This window comes from Phacochoerus africanus, chromosome 10, assembly GCF_016906955.1.
Source record: "Phacochoerus africanus isolate WHEZ1 chromosome 10, ROS_Pafr_v1, whole genome shotgun sequence".
Taxonomy (NCBI): domain Eukaryota; kingdom Metazoa; phylum Chordata; class Mammalia; order Artiodactyla; family Suidae; genus Phacochoerus; species Phacochoerus africanus.
The window spans coordinates 133,929,001-133,945,707 of record NC_062553.1 but is presented as its reverse complement, the minus strand read 5'-3'; the positions used below and the strand labels follow the sequence as shown (position 1 = coordinate 133,945,707).

The window sequence follows — 16,707 nt, the reverse complement described above, 5'->3', positions numbered from 1 at the left end:
CAAACTCTGAACATGGCACACATACAGAGATGCCTCAGAGAAAGACTAACTCCTCTCCTTTTAACAGCTTGTCGTCAGGAAGAGCAGATAATTTACTAATATTGAACACAATATCGCCTTTAGAAATTAGTAAGAAAGACCAAAATTTCAGTCATTTGCTCGGCTCTTCCCAAACCTCTCCAGGCACTTCTGAGAAGACCCTCCCTCGTTTCTCACGTGCCCTCGGGTATTATTACTGAACCGCAACGACAAGCAAGGTTGTGTGGTCTTGGTCATTCCTCACGGAAGTCATTTGAAGAACAAGACTTCGCTAAAAGAGGGACTGCCGGCATGCATACTACTCTTCAAAGAATAAGGGGGCTCATGTGACACTGCGATCAGTTCCTAACAGCCTGTTGTTCGCACATCCAACAGAAGTGTTTTCAAGCTCCATGGACATACACTGGTTTTCTTTTCTACGATAAAATGCAAACAGATGTGACCAAAAATGAAATATGGTTGGATTACACCAAGTGCTTTGTTTGGCTATGCTGTTTTTTCAAGGATGAAGATATCCAACTTCCCTTCCAAGGTCAGAGAAAGTCTCACATAAATTCTCATAAACTCTAAGGGAATTCAGGCTCTGCATTCAACAGCAAAGTATGGCAGACACTGCCTTCGTTTTGGTAAATATGAAAGAAGCCTATTTTGAACATTTAGCATTATTTTTTAAAGCCACAGTTTCATCATCCCGTTACTCTTAGAGGCATGGGACTTAGTGATAAAAGTAGCCTCTGATGCTATCTACTCTAAGTTACCAGAAGGAAAAATGCTATTTCGAAATAGAACAGAATCAAAAGAATCTATTTCAAGAGGCTGGCAAAAGTGTAATGAACATTTCCTTCAAAAAAGTTAATTCATGGATCTAACAGAGTTTTAAAAACTAGCTTTAGCTCCCACTGCTGCACAAACAGCATATAAAGTATCCCCCATCAATAATACCTTTGATAGACTTTGTTTCTAATTCCTTTCTGAAATGCAAGGAGGTAATTCCGTCCATCTCCAGAGAAGACTTCCACAGCAATGGGCTGAAGTGATCGGAGAGAAAAAACATTAAGGAAATAAAAAAAGCAAATTAGGTTACAGGTTAACTTTTCCACTGCGAATTTCCACAATATTGAAGAAATTAACTTGTTCACTTAAGACATTTTTAGTCATGAACTTCCAGCAGCAAATTAAATTCCAAAATAAAGGAGTTCCTGTCATGGCTCAGCGGTTAACGAACCCAACTAGTAGCCATGAGGACGTGGGTTTGATCCCTGGCCTCACTCAGTGGGTTAAGGATCCAGCATTGCCGTGAGCAGACACGGCTCGGTGGCAGGTGCGGATCAGACCTGGTGTTGCTCTGGCTGTGGTGTAGGCCGGCAGCTAAAGCTCCGACTGGACCCCTAGCCTGGGAACCTCCATATGCCCTGGGTGTGGCCCTAAAAAGCCAAGAAAAAAAAAAAAAGAAAAGAAATTACAAAATAAACAGAGCCAATTTGTTCTGCTCAATTTGTTTCTAAAATCTTTAACAGGAAAATAGTAAAATAATTATAAAATCATAATTTTATACATTTACAGGAAGGATGCAATTTTTATATTAAAAGTATGATATAAATTTGAATAGCTATCGGGAAAGATGGATAACAAAGATTCCACTCAAAGTTTGAGGCTGCGATTTGAAAAAAAGGGAGAGATTATGTATCATATACACCAATGCATCCATGTGACACGAGTCTGCCTGGTATACACCCAATCTCAGGAGTACGCTAAGAAATACCGTCTGAATAAAGAAAGATGACAAAGCGCTGATCACTACTCAGCCAGCCCACCTGCAGCAGATAACGCCGCTTATGCACTTCTTTGATGTCTTCATACGCAAAAATGCTGCACGTTCTCTTGAGCTGACTGGGGCCCTGCCTGGCTCCTCTGGGGATGATCGGCTCATGCATACTACAGGCAGCAGAGAGAGAAAGGAGACAACAAAACACAGCAAGAGCTAAATCACTGTTCAACCGAAACATCTGTTATTTTCACAGGTGATATGGAACAATATATCAGGAAACTTCGTTCAAAAAAAAAAAAATCTTCATGAGAATAATTTGTTTGCTACTCAACATACTAGAAACCCTCTCTGGTGACTATAACTTAAAAAGCAATATTCTTGCGGTCAGGGCTAATCTGTCAGGCACAGGTCTATATACTATCAGTGCCTAGGCCTACATACTTTTAGGGGTCTAAGAAATTTTTTTTTTTTTCCTTAGGGCCTCACCTGCAGCATATACAAATTCCCAGGCTAGGGGTCGAATCAGAGCTGCAGCTTGTGGCCTACACCACAGCCAAAGCAATTCAGGACTGAGCCGTATCTGTAACCTACATCACAGCTCACGGCAATGCCAGGACCCTGACCCACTGAATGAGGACAGGGATCAAACCCCACATCCTCATGGATGCTAGTTGGATTTGCTACTGCTGTGCCATAACGGGAACTCCCAGGGGCCAGGAAAATGTTTTAATACATCATATGGATATATTCATCTTTAAACCAACACAGTCACAAAACATAGCTTAAATTTTTTTTTGGTGGAGGAAGAAGCCCACAGAAGTCATAGTACGGCCCTGGCTGCTGCTGAAAGTAATTATCTGAAATATCTCCTAGGAGTCCCGTGGAGGCTCAGTGGTTAATGAGTGTGACTAGTATCCATGAGGATGCAGGTTCCATTCCGGGCCTTGCTCAGTGGGTTAAGGGTGTGGGGTTGCCCTGAGCTGTGGTGTAGGTGGCAGGTGCGGATCAGACCTGGTGTTGCTCTGGCTGTGGTGGAGGCTGGCAGCTGCAGCTCCAACCGGACCCCTAGCCTGGGAACCTCCATGTGCCTCAGGGGCAGCCCTAGAAAAGACAAAAAAGAATTCCCTCCTAGGAATGCACTACAGAGACCATGTCCACATTCAAACTGTACGGTAGATTTTCAAAATGCTAAAGGGAGAAAAGAGCAGGCTGATTTTCTGAGCCTTGAGCTTTTCATCTTCCTTTGAGCTTTGTCTGCCTCTGGGCTTTCCTTTACCCACTATCATGTCCGCCACGAGACTGGCAGAAGCCAAGGCAGGCGGATAAACTCAGTTAATTCCTGCCTGAGCTTCAGTCACGGCGCTTCTGGGGCACTCAGAGGATGTGGTCACTGACATGTGATATTGTACAGCTGCCTGCATTTCTCTACAACTGTGTTTGTACTGAAATTGGAAAAAAGTAAACAATAATTCAGAATAACTTCATAAAGATTATAAAACAAAGAACTTGAGGTCTAGTGCTATGAATGCATAGCAGTAAATTTTATTTAACTTTCATTTTGATAAATAAGGTAGATTTTCCCCTTACACCTTGAAATAACTATTACTCTTGTGACTAGCTAATGATGGATACACCCAAACTGGGCGATAACCTTAATGAAAACACAATTTTTGCATTTAAGAAAAAATTACATAAGTACATTGTTTTCTAAAAATAGCTGTATTGGAGTTCCTGTTGTGGCTCAGCGGAAACGAATCTGACTAGTATCCATGAGGACACAGCTTCGATCCCTGGCATCATTCAGTGGGTTAAGGATCCAGCATTGCCATGAGCTGTGGTGTAGGTTGCAGATGCGGCTCAGATCCTGAGTTGCTGTGGCTGTGGTGTAGGCCAGGGGCTACAGTTCTGATTCAACCCCTAGCCTGGGAACCTCCATATGCCATAGGTGTGGCCCTAAAAAGACAAAAAATAAAAAAATAAAAATAGCTGTATTCTGAGTCTCTTCATTTATTTACTTACTTTGGAGGTAAGGTTTCAATATCTCTTATTTCCCTGGTTGCCGTCATTGTAAATCCATCGATCACATAAAAATGCTCTTTACCAAACAGAAGCAGCCCCTCACTGGTATCCAGGCCCTGGACTCGAGCACAGCGGTACATGTGTTGGATCTGTAAAGAAAACCATAAACATTTACTAATATCATTTTAAAAATGGCAAGCAATTTTTTATATAAATGAAGCAAAATGTTTTTCAACATGGATTTTATGGGCAAATAAGATTTTACCAAGGTGTCAGCCTGTGATGGCATCCCTTGAGCAAAGCATATTAAAAAGAATAGCCAAGAGAGTTCCCGTTGTGGCTCAGGGGGTTAAGAACCCGACATAGTGTCCATGAGGATGCGGGTTCAATCCCTGGCCTCACTCAGTGGGTTAAGGATCAGGCGTTGCTGCAAACTGTGTCACAGGTCACAGCTGTGGCTCAAATCCTGTGTTGCTGTGGTTGCGGCATAGGCTGGCAGCTATAGCTCCAATTTGACCCCTGCCCGAGGAACTTCCATATGCCGCAGGGGCGGCCATAAAAAGAAAAAAAAAAAAAAAAAGAATAGCCCAGATTCCATTCTGATTTGAAGTTGACTTCAGAAAAAGGAAGCAACTCATATCCATCCACCCCATCCATTTCTCCTAGTAGTCACTGAGTACTCAGTCTGGGCCAGGCATGTGTGTACTGGGCTCTACAGTCAATGAACAAGTTAGATAGGGAAACAGACAGACAAACAAGCTTTGCAGGAAAGGGAGCTGAGGCACGCCTGAGGAGTGTGCCCTTGGCCAGGCGGGGCGGTACGGAGTGCAAAGGGACTGCAGAGCCTGACAGTCCTGAGTGAATTCTCAGCTCTGTCACTTAACTAGAGACCTGGTCACATTTCTTAATGGCTCTGGGCTCCCATGGCTTCATGTAAATTTCAAATCTACTTCATTGGCTTATTGTGAGAATGCGTGATATCGTGAGAATAATGTACAAAATCAGGTTAGGAACTGCTGGCTGTCTTCTCTTGCACATGGCTTACTTTCTTCTTTTTCCATAACAACCTCTGGAAACTGGAGCTGGGGACTTTGTCTCTATTCCCTGCCTGCTGGATCCTGCCTGCCCAGCAGACTGCTGTGCCACTGTAAAAAGCCAAACTTGGCAGAGGTTGTGTTTTCCTCATACACGGAAGGAGTCGCTAAATCGCTCAATGTCAGCACTGTTTTCTTTCCAACAGGCAGGAGGCTAGTTCTTAGTAAAAATTCTTTCTTGCTTACACTCGGTTCAACATGAGTCAAGGAAAAAATATCAGCAACTAGATCAGAGTCAAACAAAATGTCAAATAAATGTCAGTCTCAATACATTTCCTGCACTATTCAAACTTAGAGCAATTAGAGGAAAAACTGTACTCATGAAATTAAAAGTTTAAAAAAGGACAGCATTAGAAAATGAATTGTCTAAAATATGCATAGATAAGTGAATTTTCATCACATCTGAACTACTTCAATAATAAAAATGTAACTATAATGGAAAAGACAAAAATCATAAAATAAAAAAATAATGAAAATGTAGACTGTTACATACTTTTAAAATAACTCTATTTTAAGTATAATTTACATACAGAAAAAAACTTTGTAAGTGCACAGCTTGATGAATTTTCAAATGCTTAAAATTGATGCAACCAGCACTCAGATCAAGAAACGGGACAATCCTAACACCCCAGAAGCCTCTCTTTTACTTCCTTCATATCTAATGTACTTTTAATAGTTATACGATTTTTTAACGTTTTTATTCAAGATTAGACAGGCCACATATTTGAACAAACTGAAAAAACCTAAACCCCAGGAGTTCCCATCGTGGCTCAGCAGTAACGAATCCAACTAGCATCCATGACGATGTGGGTTTGATCCCTGGCCTCACTCAGTGGGTTAAGGATCCGGTGTTGCCGTGAGCTGTGGTGTAGGTCACAGATGCGGCTCGGATCCCGAGTTGCTGTGGCTGTGGTGTAGGCCGGCGGTTGCAGCTCGGATTAGACCCCTGGCCTGGGAATCTCCACATGCTGCAGGTGTGGCCCTAAAAGGAACCACCACCACAAAATGAAACCCTAATTTCTAGTTACTATTTCTTAGTGGGTAAGATTTCAAGGGCTACACCAAGATCTAATATGAGGCAAAAACAACCTTTAGCAAAGTGACACTCACGACGCGTTCAATGCCTTCATTCCTTTATCCCTTTATTTATTCAACTAGTCACGCCTTCATTTGAGATTTACTGGGTGGCTGAAACTGTGTAAGGCCCTGAGACCGGAACAAGAAACAGTGCCTGCCTATGAAAGCTCCCCGGGAGAAGAGACAGACACGGGAATAAATAATTATAACATGATAAAATGAGTGATCACGTAAGGCTTTACGAACATCCGTCCAGAGGAGGGTTCTAGCTAAGTCTGAGCTGGCAAGACAGCGAAGGAGGCCCTGTGTGTGAGTGCGGAGGCCAGCCAGACACATGAGGCTGTGGGTGGGCATCGCGGGGACAGACGTCAGGCCAAGGAGGGAGAGAGGAGCATCTGGGCAGAGACACCCTGAGGGCGGCGCGGAGGGAGTGGCAGGCAGGGCGCACAGGGCTGCGGGGGCGCGGGTCGGGAAAGAGGGAGGAGAGGCCGCAGAGGGCGGTGCAGCCCCGGCGGAGGCCGCTCGGGCCAGTCCGGGAATGACGGAGGCGGAGCGAGAAGCACAAGCGCACCGGCCTGCACGGGCTCTGGACACGGGTTTGGAACAGAAATAGGACAAGAGCGGCAGCCGGACAAAGGGCGCCGACGGCTCGTGCAGGATCCGACGGACGCTCACGCTGTTCAGCGCGCTCAGAGGGCAGGAAGCGCTGCCCACAAGGGACCCGAGCACGGACCCCGCAGGCACCGGGCTCCAGCACTTACCTCTGGCCATCGGAGGAGCACCCTTCGTCCAGTCTCGTAAAAGGGCAACCAAGCCCTTCGCCCAACCCTCCCGCCCGCAGGCCCGCACCTTCTCCCCGTCCTCGAGCAGGCGCAGCAGCGTGGCGTTGTCCGTCTTCTCCTCCTCCTCTATGGAGCTGCCCTCGGCCACCTGGTCCTGGAGCTGCTCCTGCGTCTCCTCGTCGCCCCCGTCAGGCGCAGAGCGAGACCGTTTGAGAGGCGGCTTCACCAGTCCTGCAGGGGAGGAGCCAAGAGGGCCATGCGGTTTCGTGGGAGCCTTTGGGGGACCAGGTTCCCCTCCAATGAAGGCCTGAGGAGGCAGCACAGGCTCCAGAGGACCAGCCGCGACCCCGGAGTATTACTGCTGCCTCTGAACCTCGTTTCTTACCTAGGAAACCGGGACAAGGACACGACCGACCTGGGTAGAGGGGAAGATTGCTGGAGGACTAAATGAGGGCACTCATGTAGAGTGCTTAGCATCACGCATAATGATTCTGATTTCTCAGTCGGTGTCGAGATGATGATGAATAAATGGAGAGCTCAGCAGAATGAATGGTAAGGGGGGTTGGTGCCGATGGACAGGGGTCCTTGAGGGGATACCGTGGACACAAGGTCCATCATTATCAGCAACAAACATAAGGACAGCAAGTTACACACATGGTTCTAAGAGATCTCACTTGCCTGGAGGCCCACCAGGACTTGCCAAGACTCATTTTACAAATGGCATATGAATGAATTTGATTAAAGTATCAGGTCATAAAGAATGAGAACACAATTCTTTTTAATACAGGGCCAGGCAATTTAATTTGCCAAATAAGTTAACATTTTATTGCCTATGTTTTGATAATTTTATTACTAAACAAAGAAGGCGAAATGAAAATCAGCTGATGAGAGTAACCACTGACATCCCAAAGTGTAGGAAGCACTCCCAAGAAACTCCAACACTCCCATGTGCTGTAACAGTCTTCACTGGCACCCACAAAGTATTGCCACAGCTACCATACAGTTGCTCTAGGAGTTTTGGGAAAAACTTTTAGTCACCTTGTTAGGACCCTATCCTTTGAACACAAGTTATCAAAGGGTCTGCTTTGCCTTGGGAAGGACCTCATTTTGCCCTGTGAAAGAGTATACTAAATAAGCAAGAAAAATCAAGTCTTGCTGAGAACAACCACAAGGGAAGGGCTTATAGCTACTTTATTTTTAGTGCGATGAACCAAAGCCTCCAACTCTCCATCTAGCCTAACACCTTGTATATCAGAGCAGTAACACCAGTATTTGTGGTTTTAGCTCTGTTAGAGAGGAGGAACATGAGGCCAGGAAAAGTCAAATGCCCGTGACCCAAACACAACTCATCACAAACTCTGTGAACTGTGTACCTTGGTTATAGCCGGTAAACACAGCTTTGGACCCATGTCCATAACTCTGCTGGTGCAGGGTCAAGAAATGAGAAGCGTGAAAACTCTTTTCTATTACTAAACATCTCAGGAATTCTATGAACACGTCAGATCGATTATGAAGTGTTTCGTCATTCATAGTCGTCGCGAGAGGGAACAGGGGTGATGGCAGAAACTGATCAAACTCGTAGAGGAGTGTTTTTGTTGACATGGTCACACACTATTAGGTTTTCAGTCACAGGATCTGAAAATAATCTTTAATTTACACTTCTTAATTTACATTCTAGGGCTTTATCTATGGAATAGGGCCAAGACTTCTGAATTTGTGGTAAGTTAGAGGCTTAAAAAATTAAAACAATGGATTGATTTACTTATTCAATAGTGAATGAATCCTCATTTTGTGCTAGGCATGTGCCAAAATCTATAAAGGGAGAAGAGAAATCATCTCTGCCTCTGAGAAACTTAGAATTTAAGGGGGAAAAATGCAGTGAAAGGAATCACTGAACTGCTGTAAGAGACATAAGCCAAGTGCTATTGGTGGACAGGGGAGCTGGACAAGGCCTCAGAGGACTGTCTGGTATCTTCAAGACTGGGCAGCTCCAGATCATGGAGAAACTGGAGGAAGGGGGCTGAGGGAATACACAGGGAGCAAGGGAACAAAAATTGGAATTTGCGTCCAATTCGCCATCGTAAGCATGTTTCACTAAGCTCCTAGCGTACAGCTTTGGGCCAATCTGTCTTAACTCACAAGAAGAAAGACCATTATTTCTTAGTGATGTTATCCATCGATAACATGCACTAATGACACATTTAACGGGTCTTTTAATTTTGCAAATATTTATCAGAAAGGACCTTAACTTAAAATCTAAGGCGCCCCTCAGAATCCTGCAAGATACAGTTAAAAAACCATCAAGCCAATGGGCGCATTACACTCTGCTGTGTAAAGGAATGAAAGAAAAGCCAGTCTCTTTAGTTCTGATATAGAATCAACCTCTAAGAAGGTAAGATGGTAAATATGCCTGGTTTCTTTTAAGGTTGATTCTTACAGTTGCTAATCTTTCCATATAAATTCAAGTTGAAGGACTACTCCTAATGGTTTTTATCTTTTTAATTTTAATTTTTAAAAAATTTAAACTTTTACTTAGGGCTGCACCTATGGTATATGGAAGTTCCTTGGGCCAGGAGTTGAACTGGAGCTGCAGCTGAGGCCTACGCCACAGCCACAGCAACGCTGGATCTGAGGTGCATCCGCGACGGATGGTTTTTTCATTAAACTCAGAGAGGAAGGCTGACCTTTGACTTTGGCAATCGTATCTTCGCCATGCTCTGGTTCTTGCTGGGTAGCTTCACCTTCGGAACTCTCGACAATGGCATCTTGGACAATGGCTGGGTTGCCGGAGGCTAGTCGCATGTAGTATTCTTTACTGTCATAACTTATGGCTCTTCTGTACCGAGCAGGTTTCTAAGAAACAGCAAAAGCAAAGAATTCAGATACTTTTAACTTCAAGAACTCATAGACTGTACTTACACACAGTTAAGTCCACAGAGTTTGGGGTTAAGCTTCTCTACTTTTAAACTGCACTGATTTTTAAAAGACATATATAAAACAACAATATTAGCGGTTTTGTTCTTCCTGAAAAAAGAAGTAAACCACCTTTAGTCAACATTTTCGTGTTAGTACCGTAGAGCGTCACTGGTGTAAGAGGACAGTAGAGAGAACGCGCAGGGTCAGAAAGCATCAAGTTGCAAGGCGCTGTCTAGTTTGGGAAGAGCCTGGAACTCTGCTCCTGCCTCAAGGAAAGTAAACAGGTGTCTCGTTTGGGAAGAGCCTGGAACTCTGCTCCTCTCCCAAAGGGCCATCCATCCAGGTGGAATTACCCATGCGAGTTATTTGGAAGCAGAGACCCAGAACGGCCCTGTTCCTGCCCATATTCCCGGGCCTCCCTGGAACTCTGGAAATGGCCTAAACCTTTGAGTCCTGATCCAACACGGAATCAACCAGCTTCAGGCCAGATAACACTGTTGGGCAGGCCTGCTACTCCGAGCTGGTGTTTCTGACTGGCTATAACATATTCTTGTTATTTGTTGTGTAAACGAATATGACCTAAAAACTTACTGAGGATATAGAGAACATATATATAAGCCCATTTTGAAGAAGAAATTAATTACCTAGAAATATTAGAAGAGACTTAACTTCATGGTCTACAAAAGCATTTCCTTTTTAGAATAATTAATATTTACCCTAAAACCAGGTTGATTCTCCAAAGGACTCAAACCCTTTTCTTCTTAAAACCATAGACAATGAAAAATTAAGGTCTAAAATTTCCTACAAAAATGTAAAACACCACAGGGAAAAGTTTCTACGTATACAAGTCCCTTGACAAGAATTAGATCCAGACCTTGAATTAACAATTAGAAAAAGACAAGTGCCTGAAACACTTTAAAGCCTTCCCTTTCTAAACATTATCTTAACTCTCCTTTCTTGTGAATAACGATATCTAATTGAAAATACTCCATCAGCCTAACCTAAGAAGTTAATATGTTTTGTCTACAATAATGCTTATTTTGAATAAGATTTAAAAAAAATATTTTTCAACTAAAGTGGAAACAAGTGTCCAACTGGTTGAAATGTTTAAACCAAAATACTGAACCAATTTTGAGATGAAAAGATGCCTAACTCAAGCCAACATTACCCCTCCTTTAACTTTCGGTACAGAGTCAGGGAGTGAAGAATGATGTGCAGCAGAAGAAACAGACTGTACAACCTAGAGATGGGCTGAAATGACGTAGAATGATGTTACAGTTACGAAAGGGCCAGTCTGATGGGCACATACCGATACTGCGATACGTTTGAAATGAAAGCAAGGTAGTAACTTTTGTATTGTAACAAGTCTCCCCATGAGGTATAAAAATGATCAACTCAAGATTGTTCATTTTTTAAAAACATGAAAGCATGGTTAGTGATGGGCAAGACGATAATTAATAGATGTGGACCAACATCTACTGCTGATTGTGCAACCAACTTAAATTTGGAACTGTGGGCATTTTCCCTTGAACATTTTGAGGTATAGGGCTGTGTTCTAGAGAACCACATTTTTAAACTGAATTATGTACTGAATCTTTCTGGGAAAAGTAAACAATCACAACAACTTAAACTAATTAAAATAAATTACAGTTGTGTTTTAAAAAGTGATGATACACTCACTCTCAGTTTCCATTTAGCGCCTTCTGATTGGAAAAAGTAATTTTAAAAGAGGACATGTTTGCATTCGCCAAATATACCGACTGTCTAGAGGAGTCAAAGGAGTAATTGAAAAACACGTTCATGATGTCTGGCTGCCCATTACCAGCATGCCTTGGGACTTGTTAGTTTGCGTGTGAAGCGGTGTGCTTTCCTGGGAGAGTGAACCCTCAGCCTGTTAGTGAGCAGCATACAGGTGCCAGACAGACGGCTATCAGAACCAAGCTGAGACTAGGGCGGCTCTCAGCGTGAAGGCGACTAACCTTTCAACTCTAAGGACTTACACAAACAACAAATTCAACGTCCATCCTTTGGGTTAGTCTAGCCTACCATGCACTAAAACCAAACCAAGACAAAACAAACAAACAAAAAATTTTAAAAAAACATAACTGCAAGTATTTGGCATTCTGTTACGGTAATTTGTGTTTTACCTTTTGAGGAATGATATCATCGGGTGTCTCAGGCTGTTTACTTGGGACCTCAGACTGAAAACAGGGTATTAAGTATAGACACATCAGAAAAAAAACAACAAACAACACAAAAATAAAATATTCTTGAGGACTGTATGAAATATGGAGAATTCACACTACTTGAAATCATCACCTAGCATCCTGGGATTATTTTCTCAATGATCAAAAGTAGTTTTCAAGTAAAATTTAACTACACTAAAATTGTCAAGGCTACCAGGCAGGACGAACTTAAAAATCAGACAGAATTTCAGCCCAGGCTGCCAGTGGCATGGATGATTTACAGGCGTCTCTCTATACAGATTCGAAATACAAAAACAAAAACAAAAAACCAGAAAAGCGGCTAGAAGCTAAGGCTAGCTGTTATAGTCCACCTACCTTTTACTGTATTTATCCCTAGATCTGGTTTGTAACAGAAGCAACTGGTTTAAGCGATTACCTACAATATCCCCCACTGCTGAAATCACTAAGGGCTGGTCAGTGAAAAGGCATCTTCCCCTAAAAGCCCAAGGACCCATCTCCTTTGCCGCCTTCACAGCTATGACCCTTGAGAGGCTAAAAGCAGAAGGGAGCCTGGACCGTCAGCCTCCAAACCCAAAGTTTTTGGAAAAAAGTCCTTTCAAAGTATTAGGTAGTGGCTCTCTGTTTTATTTTCAGAATAAAACCTGATTAACAAGAAGGCAGTTTCTGCTGAGCAGGACGGTGGGGCTTATGCATGTAAACACACAGACGGCTAGAGAGAGGCTACAGTAGACGCAAGAGGCGTTCCAATTTTCCTCCTTCTAATGGTTCATACCTGGAGATGACTTCTGGTCCTCTTCCCCTACACCAAACGTGCGCAGGCAAAATGCCTTCACACATGTTCGCTTCCTCTGGCAAGACTAACGCTGAACGACTGGGCATACTTTCACATGCTTCCCATGGTCTTAGTAAACCTCCCCCCTTAAAAGATGCTTTTAAGAGCATACTTGGTGTACTGAAAGATAATCTGGAAAATATACAACCATGTTCTCAATCTTGGTAAAGGTTTGGATTACACGAGTATATGTTACATGTGGGGTTGAAGCTCACTGAATGGTACATTTCAGATCTATATATTTCAACGCACGTAACATTTACAACAAGAGAGAATTATGAACAGGTATGTTTAGGGGTGAACGGTCTGGATTCTGCAACTTACTCTGAAATTAATTAAAAAAACAAGATGGATCACTGGGTAGAAATGTGATAAACCAATAAGGCAGATGGATCAAATACTGTTTTCAAACCCAATTCTGCTATGCACCATGCACCCCCGTGAGAATGGGGGTGGGGTGACAGGCACATGCTTGCGGTTTCCTTGTGGCATCTGGCATCAGCGCTGGTTTAATACATGTTTGCTCACTGAGCCACTGACTGACTGAGGTTCTTATTTTATTAAAAGGCACAGCATTCAATAGCAAAGATAAATGTTATACTAATAATTTTAGTACTGTCACAGCTCTCTCTAAAAACTTTTATAACTGAATTATTATAATGTTTATAGAGAAGTTTAAAAATTTTCAAAGTCAGAATTTCTAGAAAATAATTTTATAGTTCCTTTACTACCAATTTTTCTATACTGCTGGCAGTGGAATTTCCTGAATTATATAAAAATATATGTGGAGGCAGCCACATTGGACTTCCTTAACTAGAAAAGGAATTTCATGTTAAGCTGTTGACCCTTCTGCCCCAAGCAGCTCAACATTAACAGGGAAACAGCGAGGTTTTTACAATGATATTTGCAAAGAACAGTAAATATGTTTGAGATTATGATTTTGTGAAAATAAGGGGATTACAGAATGAAAACCTAGTGTTAGTACTTAAATGTCATTTTTTAAAAGGAGAAATACGGAATTTTATTGTCTTTCCTAAGAATCAGAGTAGTGCGTCAACTGCTTAAAAACGATTAGACTTTGTATTTTCATCATATTCCAGGTTCACATCTTAATATGTGTAATTCATATCACCACATAAAATACAGAATTACGGTGCAATGCAGTAGAGCTATTCTAGCTTTGAAAATTATCTGCCAAGGAAAGTCATTGTGCAAAAAGGATACATTATTTTTATGTGGGAAGAGAGAATTTTCCACATATGCACAACTTTTCTTGAGACAAAAATAATTACTACTGTTATTCTCATTCAAATACTTTTTTTTTTTTCGTCTTTTGTCTTTTTTGTTGCTGTTGTTATTGTTGCTATTTCTTGGGCCGCTCCCACGGCATATGGAGGTTCCCAGGCTAGGGGTTGAATTGGAGCTGTAGCCACCAGCCTACGCCAGAGCCACAGCAACGCAGGATCCGAGCCGCTTCTGCAACCTACACCACAGCTCACGGCAACGCCGGATCGTTAACCCACTGAGCAAGGGCAGGGACCGAACCCGCAACCTCATGGTTCCTAGTCGGATTCGTTAACCACTGCGCCACAATGGGAACTCCTCATTCAAATACTTTTAGCTGATAAACTTTCAAAGTTTTTAAGTCTGTGACAAGTGAACACTTAAGTATGTTCTACATTTTACAGACATCTAATTTAAAAATCCAAAAATAAAGTTCAAAGCATAATAATAGGTAAGTTACTTTTTGATACAGTACGCAGCTTTATCCAGGTTTAAGAAACAAAACTTTAATGACCAAAGAAATAATCACTTGCTTCATTTCTAATACATCAAAGATTTTAAATAAGAAAAAAAAAAAGAAAAATATATATATTTTGTCATTTCTAGGGCCACTCCCTCGGCATATGGAGGTTCCCAGGCTAGGGGTCCAATCGGAGCTATAGCCGCCAGCCTACGCCAGAGCCACAGCAGTGCGGGATCCGAGCCGCGTCTGCAACCTACACCACAGCTCACGGCAACGCTGGATCCTTGACCCACGGAGCAAGACCAGTGATCGAACCCGCAACCTCAAGGTTCCTAGTCGGATTTGTTAACCACTGCACCACGATGGGAACTCCAAGAAAATAATTTTTAAATCATCACTGTATTTGTTCAGCTCAAGGAACTGGACTAAAAATTTAAATGTTACTTAAAACAATAATTGTTCTTAATAAGGCAAAGGTCAAATCGTTTGTCTCTACTCGGGGAAAACCTGTTTTACCTTTCAAGAGACTTCAAATGCAATTTGTAGGTTGCACCTGTTAAACCTGACGTGCCAGTTATATCACAGAAAGTACTGTGCACATGGGTGGGTTTATGGAGCTGAATGGGAGGTTCGGACTCTAACTCTGGGAGGCAATATTTAATACAGTTCAAAGCAGAGGAGGGTTTACTGTGCAGTTAATGAAACTTACGGCTCAATACCCTCACCTCCCATCCTTTTAAAAGCTTGGCAGAGGGGCCCTAGTAATCTTGTATTCATAATTTTATATTCTTTTTCGTACAGAGTCTTCTTCAAGTTATATACACTTCACGCCCTATAAAACAAGACTCTGGTTCTTTTAGGTAGAAAAATAACTAGGAACATTTGGTAAGAATGCTGAAGGAGAGGCACTGGATAACCTCTAACGTAGGAAGAAAAGTATTGGAACGTCCATTTGGTCAACATTCATTAAGTTCTAGATACTCTTTAACCTTAGAGAGACAAAACCTGGTATATTGCTTTCTGTCTGGAAGAATTTCAGTTTATGGAAAATGTCTCCAAACTACCAGAGATGGAAGCCTTTTCTTTTGCAAGAGTCTGAGGAGCTGTCAGCCTAAACTCATTGTATCTCACTCCACCAGCTGTGACCTCAAAGGGCTTCCTTAACTTTTCTAGGCTTCTATGCCTCATCTGTGAAACGGGGAAAATGATAAAATTACGCTTCAGAGGGCTGGTGTGAGGCATGAGCGAAACTGCAAGGAAACAGCTCTGCAGAGCACCGAGCTCACTGTGCTTTATGAGGATCTGTTCTTCTTTTTAAATATCCAAACAGAAGTTAGAGGGACGGCAGTAGCTTCTCCTCTTTGGAATTTTCTTGGCTGTCAACATTGCCAGCCTGCATATTTCATAAAATAAAAGTGGACGTTTAGTGGCATTTCAAATTTTCCAAAGATTTTGAGCTAGAACACCAAAATCATTATTCATTCAGAAAACGTCCATTACTCCCTGACTTCTGTGTGAACTAAGCAGCATGAATTCTACAATGTGCACCTGTCTCCCCTTCCCACATGCTTTTTCCTTTTTTGTAAAGGTATCTCCAACGTTTCTTGACTGCCTTGTATTTCCCAATATGCAACCCATCTGGTACATACTTCCATATGGTGCAGACTTATTTCTGAGACTATCTGTTTAGATTTCACAGGCTGGTGAACTCCTTTGCTCAGGTAAAATGCCAGTGATACTAAGGTAGTAAGTGTGAACTCCAAATAGGTTATTTTGTTTTTATCTGTTACAGAACTTCAAATATACTTTGTAAAACAAGCGACACTGTTACAAAGAAGGAAAGGAGTAAATACCATGAAAAAAAATACTATGGTTATGTAACTCAAAAAGTATATGCCTTAGTTAAAAATAGTGAATGGTCACATATCCAGGAGGGCATATTCATTTTTTTTTTCCATATTTTTTGAAGGGATTCATTTTGAATGAGCATTGACTCAATAAGAAATAGTTTACCAAACTGCTACAGGCTTAAATTCTCATTTAGTTATTTATTTGGGGAAAACAGATGAAGAATTAGAGATTGCTGGTTTGTGCTAACAAGCACAGGTGCTATTAAAAGGCTTAAAAATACAAGCAGATTTTTTTCCCCCACATTGTGTGCTAGTATTAGAAATTATAGCGCTTTAAGTTACAACTTTACCAAATATGGCATTCTATTTTTTTCTT

The 16,707-nt window shown here is 42.1% G+C and overlaps 1 protein-coding gene across 6 annotated transcripts in view; it reads right to left on the bottom strand.

Moving 5' to 3' along the window:
* WDFY3 (WD repeat and FYVE domain containing 3) overlaps positions 1 to 16,707 on the bottom strand; it is a 242,334-nt gene that overhangs the window by 36,207 nt on the left and 189,420 nt on the right. For 5 of the 6 annotated variants that reach the window (XM_047798488.1, XM_047798492.1, XM_047798489.1 and 2 more), the window contains 6 exons: positions 11,843 to 11,896; positions 9,464 to 9,632; positions 6,847 to 7,010; positions 3,827 to 3,975; positions 1,854 to 1,974; positions 982 to 1,067 (listed from right to left, as the gene is read on the bottom strand). In XM_047798488.1, the coding sequence (XP_047654444.1) occupies positions 982 to 1,067; positions 1,854 to 1,974; positions 3,827 to 3,975; positions 6,847 to 7,010; positions 9,464 to 9,632; positions 11,843 to 11,896 (743 nt within the window). The remainder of the gene's footprint in view (positions 1 to 981; positions 1,068 to 1,853; positions 1,975 to 3,826; positions 3,976 to 6,846; positions 7,011 to 9,463; positions 9,633 to 11,842; positions 11,897 to 16,707) is intronic. The other variant, XM_047798490.1, reaches the window with a different exon arrangement.